The 14,512-nt window shown below is 38.8% G+C and overlaps 1 protein-coding gene across 8 annotated transcripts in view; it reads right to left on the reverse strand.

Moving 5' to 3' along the window:
* Positions 1-14,512, reverse strand: part of LRBA (LPS responsive beige-like anchor protein) — a 551,104-nt gene that overhangs the window by 399,385 nt on the left and 137,207 nt on the right. For 6 of the 8 annotated variants that reach the window (XM_065597798.1, XM_065597796.1, XM_065597795.1 and 3 more), the window contains exons 31-33: positions 11,912-12,045; positions 2,255-2,333; positions 1,758-1,891 (exon numbers count right to left, since the gene is read on the reverse strand). In XM_065597798.1, coding sequence (XP_065453870.1) covers positions 1,758-1,891; positions 2,255-2,333; positions 11,912-12,045 — 347 coding nt within the window. The remainder of the gene's footprint in view (positions 1-1,757; positions 1,892-2,254; positions 2,334-11,911; positions 12,046-14,512) is intronic. The other 2 variants (XM_065597797.1, XM_065597794.1) reach the window with 1 other exon arrangement.

The following is a 14,512-nucleotide window of genomic DNA, read 5'->3' on the forward strand; positions in this document are numbered from 1 at the left end:
AGAGGGAAAAAAAAAAACTTTCTGTAGTGGTAATCAAAATGGCCCATTTCCAGCAGTTGACAAGAATGAGTGAGGAACCGTGGGGGGAGGGGGAATAAACATGGAGAAATAGTTTTATTTTGTGTAATGACCCATCCATTCCCAGTCTTTATTCAAGCCTAATCTAATGGTGTCCAAGTTGCAAATTAATTCCAATTCAGCAGTCTCTCGGAGTCTGTTTTTGTAGTTTTTTTGTTGTAATATTGCGACTTTTAGGTTTGTAATCGAGTGATTAGGGAAATCGAAGTATTCTCCAACTGGTTTTTTGAATGTTATCATTCTTGATGCCTGATTTGTGGGGGGAGGGATAGCTTAATGGTTTGAGCATTGGCCTGCTAAACCCAGGGTTGAGAGTTCAATCCTTGAGGGGGCCAATTGGGGATCTGGGGCAAAATCAGTACTTGGTCCTGCTAGTGAAGGCAGGGGGTTGGACTCGATGACCTTTCAAGGTCCCTTCCAGTTCTAGGAGATGGGATATCTCCATTAATTAAAAATTAGTCCATTTATTCTTTTACATAGAGACTGTCCGGTTTGGCCAATGTACATGGCAGAGGGGCAATGCTGGCACATGATGGCATATATCACATTGGTAGATGTGCAGGTGAACGAGCCTCTGATAGTGTGGCTGATGTGATTAGGTCCTATGATACTATCCCCTGAATTGGCAACGGGCTTTGTTGCAAGGATAGGTTCCTGGGTTAGTGTTTTGGTGTGTGGTTGCTGGTGAGTATTTGCTTTAAGTTTGGGGGCTGTCTGTAAGCAAGGACTGGCCTGTCTCCCAAGATCTGTGAGAGTGATGGATCGTCCTTCAGGATAGGCTGTAGATCCTTGATGAGAGGGGCACTGTGAAAAGCAGGTGAGCATGCAGTGCAGGAGAACATGGTGGGTTGGAGGGGAAGTCTTTTTGTGATTTCCAGGGGAATATGGAGGGCAGGAAGAGTAAGTGGGAACGTGAGAGCACCTGTGCAAAGAGGATAAGGCAATGCTTCCCTCACACTGAACCAACTGGGGATGAGCTGGGAGAAGCAGACCAACATAAATGCTACATCACCCCTCATGGCAGGATAGACAATGGAAGGAGAAGCCTGCCAAACCCTCTGAGGACTAGGTGGGGCCAACTGAGCAAGAAGCTAGCTAAGACCTACAGCGGGCTGAGTTGCAACCCAGCTCCAGTAGAAGAGCTGGCTCCTGTCAAAAGGAGAAGACACAGATTCAGAGATAACCCCAGGGGGAATGGGAATCGAGTTCAAAGAATAGACTTCAGGGGAACCCTGAAAGCCAGAGATAACTTGAGTATTTGGGACTTTTTTGTTATGGCCCCTTTTGTATGAGTTTTTATAATAAATCAGCGTCAAAGAGGGTTTTATTGAGTTAAGCATCAAGAGTGCCTGAAGTGGAGATACTGGCTTCCTGAGAAGGAAATCTGAGGCAGAGAGTACACACGCCACCACACTAACTCAGCAGGGGGAGCATTTCAGAGCAGACACGCCATATAGCAGTCTGCATATTGCTTCAATATTTCCACCAAGCTGAAATACAAATAAAATAAGACCTAACATATAAATAGACAAAAACTGCATGTAGCTACAGTTTAAAATTAAGTTTTGAATTGTGAAGAGGTTTAGTTTGTAAAACTAGGTTATTTTAACAGTTTAAATTAGTCGAGTTTTCTTTAGAGCCTTCATGTTTGGCAAAAAAAATTAAAAATGGAAACTTACTTGTACCTTCTATCAGCAGCTCCTGCCCATGGCTACCCAAAAGAGTGCGAGAAAGAAAGGGAGCAAAATCCACAAAAATCTCTCTCAGAAGAGGGGCAGCCTTTTCCAAAGCATGTTCAAGCCTCTCTGTAATGCTAATTAGAAGATGTGTAAGATTAATGAGAGAACAAGGAAAGAAGTCAAATTTCGATAGGAAGAGGAATTATTTTTGACATGATATCATTTTCATTATACAAAATTTATTAACAGGAATCAGCTCCCAACCAATGCCTTTTCACAAAATTACATTTTAATATAGTCTGTTTAAGGACATGATACAGTACCCATTGAAATCAATGGAAAGATTCCCAAGTTCAACAGTTTCCAAGTTCACTGAATCAGGCCTTAAATTATTAACCATGTCTTAGTAAATAGTTTATAGGAACATATCAAGAAATTACATCATCAAAAAAGTAAGAAGCAGCAACGTTATCTAAACATTCAATTAAAGTAGTTACCTCATATTTGAAGCAGAATCCTCTGGCACAGAAGAAACTGTAGGCACAGGTGGCAATTTTGAATTAGATGATCCACTGCCTACGAAAGAGAGTTAGAGAGAACTCATCAGATGGGAAGCATGGGCAAGAAGGATAGACCATAGGAAAAGAAATCAAACACTCAAGTTTGAACCCTAGCATACCAATTACTTGCAAACATGCGTGACCTTGGGGCCAGGGCTGGCCCTAGGAATTTTACAGAGGCGGAGGTGGCAGCAGCAGGGGGTGTAGGGAGGAATGACACAGCAATGTGGGCACAAACACCCCTGAAGTTGACACCCATGACATCTGCCCTGCTCGCCTTCCCCTAACTGGCCCTACTTGGGCAAATCACTTCACCTCTTTGCATCTTTGTTTTCTTGTCTGTAAAAAAGGAATACCACCAATGTACATTCCTACTTCATAGGTGTGTTTCAACAATCATTCTTTAATAATTCTATAGTTCAAACATGAAATAATTTGGAGGATTCCTATGGCCAGGTTACACAGGAGATACAACTAGATGACCATTTCTCTTATAATCTATGAATGCTTGTGAAAGTTTGAAAAAAGTAAAATGGTAAGTATTATTTAGAGTGCCCACTTCATTAAGTCCTGGTATCTTACCTAATTTTCATATATACATAAATCTTCATGTAAAGTCAAATAGGAGAGTTTTAAGTATATCATATACTTTTTCTTTTCATTGCTAAAGAGCTCTCCCACCCTCTCTGAGCACCTTGAACTGAGAATCTCGCTAATTTTCCCCCTTAAAGTTCTCTGTCAGCTCAATGTATAATACTAAAGCCACCTTCCTTACAGTTAAAGAACATAGGAGATATAACAACAGATCTAATTTACCATATTTAGTCTAGCATCCTGCTTTTGGTAGCTTCTCAAAAAAATTGCCTGATGCTCATGCCCAGCATAGAAAATTTCAGCCCAAATTGGACAAATGCAGCTGAAAATGGGTCTTATAAAAGGAAGCATCAAGCAACCTTAATAATAGGCAGGGCTACCAGCCCTACCTATACTCAAAAACATAAAACACCGTCCTGTTAAAATACAAAACACAAAAAGTAAGTAATAGGTCCAGTTCACTAAAGGGAAGATAGGGAAGGTAATCAGAGGGCCAACTGTGATCATTCTGAAAGCAACACTGAAAAAAAACTAAGGGACAAAATCAGATTTCAGCACAAAGGCTATGTCTACATGGCAATTAAACACCTGCAGCTGGCCCATGTCAGCTGACTCAGGCTCATGGAGCTGTTTAACTGTGGTGTAAACCCTCAGAGAGTCCCAGAGACCAGGCTCCAGCACAGGCCTGTCCTTCTACACTGAATTAAACAGTCCTGTAGCCCAATCTCCATGAGCCCAAGTCAGCTGATATGAGCCAGCCATAGGTGTTTAACAGCAGTGCAGACATACCCAACAGTTCAATATCATCAGGCTCAACATAGCAAAGTTGATGCTGCCTTCAGATGCAAAATGGAAATCCTAAAGAGCAGGTTCTGTGAGCACAGATACTGACAGTACAAGTCTGAAGGAACTGTTCTTAAACGCGGCAGAACCAACACCAGTATGTGATTTAAAAAAAAAAAAAGTTCCAATTTAGGGCCTAATTTTCAAACATGGGCTTCTATTTTTTGTGAGCAAAATTTTATGGTTGAAATTCATTTAATCTTTAACTATAATGTGTAATTTATTATTTGCACTTTTGTGCATAATTTTGAAAATTTTTAAGGACAGAGTGAAAGTTGGGTGGGCAGCATAAATTGGGTGATGTGGAAGTGAGTGATGAAGGTTTATATGACAGCAAGAACATGCTGGATCCCTTAACTGCTCATTTCCAGCCACTATAAGCTGGGGGGCAGGGGTTGTTAAGAATTGTTTTTAAAAGTAATGTTTTTGGATGTTAGCTGGATTTTACTGAAACCTGTCTTTAACATAAACACTTCTTAAAATTATTTTGTGAATAAGTAGTAGCTCATAACCATATAATTATCTTTTTTAAAATCCAGTTTCTTTGAACACTATTACTTTTAACATATTCAAAAAGAAATTAAAAGACATTAAGTACAAAAAAGATCAGTCAGATGCTGTGGGTAAGAATTAAGAGACTAAACTGTTAGATACAACCTTCTGTATAGAGAAGCAACACACAGACAGTGATGAACTTCTTGTGACACTGAATTCCAGAGATAGACTCAAATGCTCTGTAAAGGACTATATATCTACTGGTTTTTCTTTTATTGAATGACCCCTGTTCTTGGAATATGTGGCAGGATTAAAAAAGACCGTCTGATCAGTTTCATTATATCCTTTAGAATAAAATACCTCTTAACTTTTTGCCTTTCCAGGAAAAGCAGTCCATCTTTGCATTTTCCCCTTGGAGCCCAGCAATAGCCATCCAAGTACTTATGGAGAAAACTCTCAACCAGTTCGTAAGTGCTCCCTTCCTACTCACACCTCCAAGATTGAATACGCCTTCTCTGTAGCATGCCCAAATCTTGCCACTCTATGATGCTAGGCTGAACACAAGAACTCAAAATGTAAGATTCACGCATATAGAAAGTATTCTCGACATACAAAATGCATTTGGTCTTTTGGCCTCGAGATGAAAACCTTGTCTGTGTTTCTGGGACCTTGAAGTGAAAAAATTCCCTTCAGACAAGCCCTCAGAATATATTTAAAATCTATGATAAAGAGGTCATTGTTAGAAGGTTGCCACAAATACAAGGTGCTATTATGACTCAGATGATAACATTAAAACCTTACTATCAAAGATGTGATGGTTTCAAGTATCACAGCAGCACCCAGTTAAGGGCTTATATAATTTAATACTAAGGTGGGATGCATGTTAAAAACATGAGAGATAGGAGACATTCCAATATTATTTTTAGCCAAAATGAAAAATCTCTGAGGAAAACATGGAAGAAACCAAAGAATTGTCTTTCAGGTTAGTGAAATGGTGTACTAAAATACCATGAGGCTACCCTTGGTTCTGGTTAACTTTCACTATTTTATACTGCCATGCACTAGCATTAGTATAAATGTTGATGGATGAAGAAAGGCCATTACTCATGACACAATTGCTGTTTTTCCCTGTAGTAACTAAAACTAATTGTGCACTATAGAGACAGGCTAAATGGACTAGCGAAACCTGTACTATATACTGCATACATTCTTAAATTACTAAAATCATTATTGAAGTTAAAATGCAGCCTAAAATGGGGAAACAGCACTAAGCAATTTATGCTTGAGAGATAGTGTAGGGTAGGCCACTGTAAAAACTGAAAATCTATTTTAACCATGTAATGGTATGTCTGGCCTAAGCTTCTCCATCTTTAAGAGACCACACTCCAAATTCAGACATGTTTCATAATAAGAACTAGCTTAGATTTGTCAGAGCAGATTTCCATTTGTGAGAGATGTAAATGAATGTGCACAGTGGTTTTTCCCACCAAATGATTGTGTCATGTAAGTTTTTTGGATAAATTTATTAATTTTATAAGCAAATTGGGCTTTCAGTTTTTTTAAAATGGCTTTTAGTGCAATTAGCCAAAAATGAAGCATTTTAGAAGTATGATTTCATCTACAGCACACATGTGGGTAAGTGCAGTAGCTACTTCAAACATGTGGAACCAAACTGCCTTATCTCTTCCTTATCCTTTCACTGATAAACTGGCTCCTTCAAACTGACAGTTTTACAGACATTTGCAAGAACATAAAAGAAAATGCAAATAGATCATCTGTCTAACACCCTTCTAGTGAAAGCTTATTGTTTATTCAGGGTCCCCAAGGGTCTAAACAAATAATGTCTCTAGCAATAGTGTTATTGAAGAAACTCCTTCACCAAAACTCCTTATATGCTTGTGTTGTATATACACAAAAAGCAATACATACACACTGCATGCTGTACAGTATTTAGTGAGATGCGGGACAGGGGTAGAAATAGGAAGAGGCCAATTGAATGAATAGATCTGCTTAATTTTGCCCAACAGACAAAACATTTTAAATCACTATCTAGTAAACTAACGAGCCAGTGCAAAAAATAAACTTCCTATGAATACAAAGAAACTATAATGAAAGGTTTTACAAGCTAGAAGGATCTGTTACATAAACATATCTTCTGTATCCTAAGCCAAAACAAATTTCACGAGAATGGTGCACTCTGATGTGAACTGCTTTTAAGAATGGTTTTTGACCCAATTAATATGTTTAAACACTTTCTATTGGGGATGTTTCTATGAAAATAACGGTCAGCGAAAGATGAAGTAAAACAAACTGACATTATTTACTCTGTTATTAATCTTCAGCCACTGTTGCGATTATGACTCCTCAGCTTAGCTGCCACACTCCAAGTAGCTCCTTGAGTGACTTTTACACTGATGTCAATGTAAAGTGAGCAAAACTGTTTCTGGTTCTATTTGTTTCCAATACTTAGCCCTGGTCTACACTTCAAACTTATGGCAATGTAACTATGTCGCTCAGGGGTGTGGAAAATCCACGCCCCCGAGAAACGTAGTTATACCTACTTAACCCCCGATGTAGACAGCATTATGTTGACAGGAGGGCTTCTTCTGGCAACATAGCTTCTACTTCTCAGGGAGGTGGAGTACCTATGCTGATGGGAAAAGCTCTCCTGTTGGCATAAAACCTCTTCACAAAGCACTACAGTGGCACAGCTGCACCATTGCAGTACCATAAGTGTAGACAAGCCCTTAGTCAATGCTTTCATCTTAAGACCTTAAGGTGCTTTCACCTACAAGTGAAGTAGGTCAGCATCATTCCCATTTTAGAGCTAGGTAAACTGAGGCACAAAGTGATTATTTTCTCATACCTGAAAATGGAATCCTGAAGCCCAGACTCCTGGTTTGTGCATTAGCCACAAGACCATCCCATTTGTCACTGCAATCTTTCCTCCCTTTCCCTCTTTCCAACCTAGTCTCTTCACCAGTCTCCACACCTCAGTGCCTTCTCTGGTCCTGTCCCCTTCACACTGTGGTTGCTTCCTGGGATGGAAGATGCTACTACTCAGGGTTGTAAACTATAGTGCTGAATGCCTACCCTTCCCCACTGTTTCTACACTGAGAGGCAAAGTAAGGTGAGAATGCAGTTGAGGGGACAAGACCCAATGGAAGCCACAGGCAGGGCTGTGGGTGGAGAAGTTTGAGGAGAATTGCATGCATGAGTGAATGACAGCAGGGGAAAATGTGTGACTACCACTTCAGATAAATAACATTTGCCAATGTAGTCAGTTCCTTTAACCTATACAGCATCCTTAAAAATAATGCTTGAAAAAAAGAATATGGAACTGGATAGCACTAAAAAGAAGCTAAAAGTCTCAACACTGCATGCCCTACAGTGAAAAATTGGTAACAAGTACTGTGGGTGCAGTACCACAAAGACAGGATCATCCACAGAAAACAGGGCAGGAAATGCAAGTTTTAGCGCCAAAAAAAGTGTCAGTGAAATTTACATCAACACATAATAACTAAAAAACATTTACAAGGAAGACTAAGTGCCCCACAAACACAACACAAATATCCCATTAGAATACACAAAAATAGCTTTGCTGCCTTTGACTAGTCTCACCTACCATGACAAAACAACTAGCTGTATCAACTAATGACTAGCTTCCTAGATCATATTCTTCAACTCCACCTAGATCAATTATCTTATAATTTTTTACCACTTTCCCACCCAAGAACTCTCCAGTACTGCTCCAGGCATTTCCTCCTTCCAGAAGTGTTTTCAGTAAGTCTTTCTGGTTTCTTACTATATTACTTTATAACAGGGGTGGGCAAACTATGGCCCATGGGCCGCATCCGGCCCACCAGCCGTTTGAATCTGGGCCTCGAGCTCCTGCTGGGGAGCTGGGTCTGCGGCTTGCCCCGCTCTGTTGCTCCAGCCGGGGAGCAGTGTAGGGACCGGTCCACTCGACTCCCGGAAGCAGCGGCACGTCCCTCCTCCGGCTCCTACACTTGCTGTCCCTGCCCCAAGCATCGCCCCCACTGCTCCCATTTGCCGGGAACCGCAGCCAATGGGAGCTGCAGGGGTGGTGCCTATGGACGGGGCAGCGCACAGCAGAGCCGCCTGGCTTCCCCTACGCGTAGGAGCTGGAGGAGGGACATGCTGCTGCTTCCAGGAGCTGCCTGAGGTAAGCGCCACCCAGAGCCTGCACACCTGAGCCACCCCACATGCCCCAGCCCTGATCCCCCTCCCACCCTCTGAGCCCCCTGATCCCAGCCTGGAGCACCCTCCTGTACTCCAAACCCCTCATCCTCAGCCCCACCCCAGAGCCTGCACCCCTAGCCAAAGCCCTCACACACCCCAACCCCAATTTCATGAGCGTTCATGGCCCGCCATACAATTTCTATACCCAGATGTGGCCCTCGGGCCAAAAAGTTTGCTCACCCGCTTTATATTTTTTGTAGCAATCATGAGTTCAAAATTACTTCACACGATTTTAAACCGTACAGCAGGGCCTAGTCCAGCAAAGATGTAAGCACCTGATGAACTTTACATGCTACTGGTGGTCCCTCTGAAGTCAAAAGGAATTCCTCACAGTGTGCAGTTACATGCAGCTTTTTCAGGATCATGTCCTTGGTCTCTATCTCTCAGAAGAATTTCTGAGCCTTTTCCAGCAGCCATATCACATCAAAGAAATCTGTTGACAGCCTCAGGTGTGCGCACCAGCACCAATAAATTGAGACTAAGAGTCCTGAGGAACAGTGATTAATGACCACTATGCAACAAAGTGACTAAACACAAGATATTAAGATTGTGACTATCCTAAGTGGAATGTGTCTGTTGCTCAATCTGTTTTCTTAGAAAAGCCTAGTTAATCAGGCAAGAGCAATTATTTGTTAGAGGTTATTTTTAAATAAAATGACATGAAGAAATTAAAATACTATATATAGCCCTAATGTAAAATGTGGTAACACTGCAATTTATATTCACTAAATAGACATCTAGTCTGAAAGTTGTTGAGTTTTTTTTTTAAAATGGATTTAATGTGCTTTTTTCTTAATAGCCAAGTAAACGGTCTGAAATTAATGTAAGGCCAAACCCTTTTTCTCAGCTACTAACTCTCTTCTACGCTAAATGGGGCCTAAAAAATTAAGTGGAGATAAGCAAATTGATGTTTGTCTTCTGAGGTCATATCACAATTTTTTTATTTCAGTCTTTTTTTTTTAATAATAGTAGATATAACTATTACTCATTTTTGGCCACTTTTTTTCTCTCATACCACAAGATTAAAGCCCTCATACAAGAGTATTTAAAATTGAAGTGTAGGCAATTTACATAATCAACACTAACACAAATTACTTAGACTTTAAATATTTTATATCAGTGGGAACTAGTGTTCCCATTTAATCTTTATTTTTATTAAAAATAATTTCCAATCAATAGTCATGTTTTAATCAGTTTTAGGCATGATTTCATGTATCCCTTAAGTTTTTCCTTTTAATGAATTAGATTGCCAGTCCAAACAAGTCTGGGTTTTTAATCCTACTTTGTTTCTTTTTATGCATATCGATTTAGATTAGAAGTCTCAGTTTTTGCCAACACTTCCAGACGTTCTGGAGGTTATACTGGTACACGGTTACATCATTATTGTTCGTTGTCTGGATTTCTTATACATTTTACAGTACAGCAGCATTCAACATATTCCAAAATCATTTCTACAAAAAAAAAAAAAAAGTATATACCATTTAGAGAACCTGCAAGCTAAATTCCATTGATGTGCTCCTAGTCAAAGTGATTTAAATCATTGCAGCAATTTCTCAATAATCTAGGCCCTATCGAAATGAGGAAAATAGGGTGTGATTTACCACATTGGCTAACAGATTTTACCTAATGTGCTTTTATTATATACAGAGTGTAAAGCCTTCAAAAATATGCTACTTGCTCCTGGTCAACCCTAGGCTCCCTCTTGAACTGTGACATGTTTTTAAAACCCAGCCTATTTTCCTAGTCTAGACCTGCCTCCTAGACTAGTAGACTACTACCTCCTGCAAATTTGAGTGATGAACTCAATTTTCCTTTCTGTATCAAGCAGTAAGAAAGTATTGGATCACAAAAGCATTTCCTTTCATGTAGCACGGTTGCAATTAAATCTGCACGACTCCCACAAGTACTTTTGCAGAGAGCTGGAGAGAACAAAGATGACAATAAATGTGCCCACTAGGGCACCTGGGAAGGGGACTGTACTTGTTTCTAGGTCTTCTTGTTTCTGATACATCATTAGCAACAACTAGTACAAAGAAATGCCAGGTTAACAGGCACGGATGGAAGCTTCCCTGACATAGAGCTTCAATTCAGTTCAAAGCTTTAGCATGCAATGTGGTGGTTTTGCTGGGCACAGATACTTGTGAGAACACACACAGCCTTGGGACTAATGGCTGACCAGAAAGAGCAGGTCTTACGCATTATATCGGAGCGTTAGACCTGTTGTACAGAAAGAAAGGAGAGCCTCAGGACTCAAAGTACCACATGACTGTGTGTTTAAGAACAACCTATACCAAGTCTGTCCTCAGTGAAAAGTACCACAGCAATTACTCAGATTTCATGACTGCAAATGTGTCAGGATAAAAAACTTTGTTGCCTTTGTAGGGAACATATTCAGACCTACTTTCTGTTAGCATAAATATTCTACATTGCAATATTCAAGTTTCAAGATCATACTTAAGTGGAGGAAGGCTTTTAAAAATAAAAGTACCCTCAAGAAAAAACATTACCTATTAGTAGAAGAACTGCAACATATCCCTACGCTAATTACAATTACTTCCTATTGTATTACTTCTGCTTATTAATAATATTCTCATCTTTTTTTGGAATTATGGGAAGTATTGTTAAAAGCAACCAAATTCTTATATTTGCTCTGCCCTATAATGAGACAAAAATGAACAAAATGAAAATAACAGCAGGAAACTTAGAACAAAAGAAATTACTATACATAGTAAGCTTATGCAAATCAACATTACTGGTGGTCAATAAAAATACTTTAGCAGGATTCTTTTGTTTAAAAGGAGGTTAGCTTTATAAGCATTTCCAGCTATGGCATGCAAGCTAAGAATCATATGAGTAGTCAAACCTTGTGCTTTAAGGTGTAAGCTGATCACTGGTGAGGGTCAGAAAGGAATTCTCATGGTCAGAAACCCAAGTAACACCACTGCATGATTGGCCAGATTTAACATCCAAGTATTTTACCTTTTTCTGAAGTATCTGGTACTGGCCATAGTTAGAGATAGGATATCAAGCACATGCTCCCAACCCTGCAAGCTGTCGCATGTGTGCATCAGCAGACATATGCAGAACAGCTTGCAGGATCCAGGGCCTCAGAGTTTCCTCGGTCTGATCTGGTATAAAAAGTTCTATATTAAATCATACACCCAGTTAGGGGGAAAAAGCAACTACAAAAAAAGCTTTTTTCTAATATAGATTCAGATAAGTTTTCCAACCGAAAATAAAAATCAGTAATTGTTAATATTCCGCAATGTTTTGATGGTTAAAATTTTGAAAGCGTCTCCCCCCCTTGATAGGGAATATCAATACAGATGATTCCACTTTATTATATTTTTCTGTTTTTTTTTTTTTCTATTAAGCGGTCTTCCATTCACCCTTACTCACCAGGAGATTCTCCTGTCAGGTCTGGGGCCTGCGCTGAATCTAATGAAGAAACCACGCTGACAGCATTTGTGGGTACACTCATGGTAGCTGTAGAAGGGGAAATTGTTGATTTCTTTGGAGCTACGACGACACTCCTACATGGAGAAATACATAAAGATAGTAAATCATTCTCTTTAAAAAAAAAAGTGTTTACATACAGTGGTCCTTCTTTGAAAGGCAAGAAATACAATACATACAGAATTCTGTTTTCTGCAAACCATGTTAGCTATCAAGTTCAACACTTCCTTCCACATTCTCTTTAGTCACCTCTTTTGCCAGCCTATCTAAAGATACGCACTGACACTTTATCCATGTTCTCCCTCTCTTCCTTCCAATTGTTTATAGCAAGGCTTTAACGTTCATTTCAATCTCCTAGAAACATGGTCAGCTAAAACTGTATGGATATATACAACTACTAGGGTGGGTTACTTTGAGATCTATCCCAGTTCCAGTAAAAGCAGTTTTTGCCTTTGGTATTACTCATATTGAGTACTGCTTTAAGAGCAACACCATGCTTTAATGATCTAACATAGCTGAACACAAAGGTAGAAAGGGGCTGGGATGTCAGTATACAGTACTCAAAATGAAAGATACTGAGATCTGACAATATCCACCTTGAAAACTGTCTAGATGTGATAGTGTCCTTTAATTCTGTTTTACAATACTGGAAGACTTCTCAATGGAGAAATCTATAGTATAAAAATAACTAAACCCATCCTGAAATGCTAATATATAGTACAAACATTAATGTCTTCATTACATTTCAAATGCATCTTATATGGAAATAAATCTATGGAGATATCTGAACTTAAAGATATACTTATTAAAACAAATCAGAAGATTCTTAGACCTGAAGACAGTGTCACCAGTCTTTACATAAGCTAAATTTCAGGCATTACATTCAACAATAAACATAAAAGAAGAAGAAAACATGTAAAATGTCAAGTTAGGCATGGAGATTTATCTTGTACGTTACCAAGCAATCTATTTATGATCCACCAATTTCAATTAAATTGTAATACTTTATTCCAAATACCTAAAAGACCTTGTTAAGCATACGTTTAAGGCATTTTTAATTGCAAGTTAGCTCCATAGACATGCAAAAACCCAACTAATGAGGTAAAGAGTGCAGCTGATATATAATGCACTCCCACAGCAGCGCTTACTTTTAATTACCTGGTGTTAACTGTAAGTTGAAAGTCTTCAACATTCAATTTATTTAATCACATCTTATGTTGACAGTACTATAACTACACACTGAAATTATTCCCTTAATAACTTTAAAGAATTCAGTTTCTAAATAAAGTTACTTAGAAACTTGAACCAAATTCAGGCATGGAAACAAGAGGTTTTTGTTAAATACTTGAAAAATAATTTTAATTAGAAGGGGAAAATGGATCACAGTTGTCTTTCTTCTTCACTCCAATGAACGTCACATAAACTAGGCTGTTACACTGATTAAATCAACCTTCCTATTGCTAGGAGTAGGCAGCCACTATACTTGGGGATAGTGTGTGTCACATCATTATAAGGTTGACTGCTAATGTTAACTATACACTAAAAAACAGACGTAACAACCACCTGAGCCCCAAGCCAAGACATTGTGCTTGAGCCATGAATTTCTATCATATGTACATGTTGGTTTCCAGCAAATATGTACATTGTATTAGAAAAATAGTTTATATAAATATATACACTGTCTGCTAAATTACACATACATTGCCATTAATATACAATGGGGCCTTGCATTTCCTCATGCCTTACATTACAGAGCATAAAACAGATGATCTCCCTCTAGACATGCAATACCAAGACACTATTAATTGCTCTTCTTTAGGACAAGTTCAAAAAACAGGAAGGAGGTGGGGGGGGAGAATATATATTTACTGGGTTTTAGTAACATGGGCATACTATTAACATTAGGATGGGCCTCCAGCATCTGACCCACACTAGTAAATTTGATGTGTATTTCCTTGCTGGATTTAAATTGTTTTATTGTCAAAATACTCAATAAAAACATTTAACTAGGGTCCAGAGATCTACATTTCATGAATGCAGATGTATTCACATAGTCTGTATCAGACCTTAATGTAAAACATGGAGACATTTGTTTCCTTACCCCCAAAAGAGTTACAGTAGCATTTTATCAAGCGCCTACCAACAAACACAAAATGCATTACAAGAAAACTGGAATGGATCCTAATATAAATGCAGGAAAATAGTTTGGTGATAAAATTCTGGAACCACTAAAATTTTTGACAAGGTTGTTATTGTGTTTGCATAATAGCTTGTTGTTGAATAGCTCTCTCTCCTACATCAATGCAATTATTTTAATACTGGAAGGTATCAAAATTAACTTAAGAACAAAACGTGCTACATTTTCTTTTTTCATTTATGTTTTCAGAATTTTTCTATATCAGTCAGTTCTCAGGAATCATCAAAACAAGAGGCCCTCCACCTTTTACTCCTGGGGGAATTCTGTGCCAAAAGATAAAAAATTCTGTGCACAATATTTTAAAATTCCATAAAATTCTGCAAATTTGTCAAAACAACACTATATAA

Source organism: Chrysemys picta, chromosome 5 (genome assembly GCF_011386835.1).
Source record: "Chrysemys picta bellii isolate R12L10 chromosome 5, ASM1138683v2, whole genome shotgun sequence".
NCBI lineage: Eukaryota > Metazoa > Chordata > Testudines > Emydidae > Chrysemys > Chrysemys picta.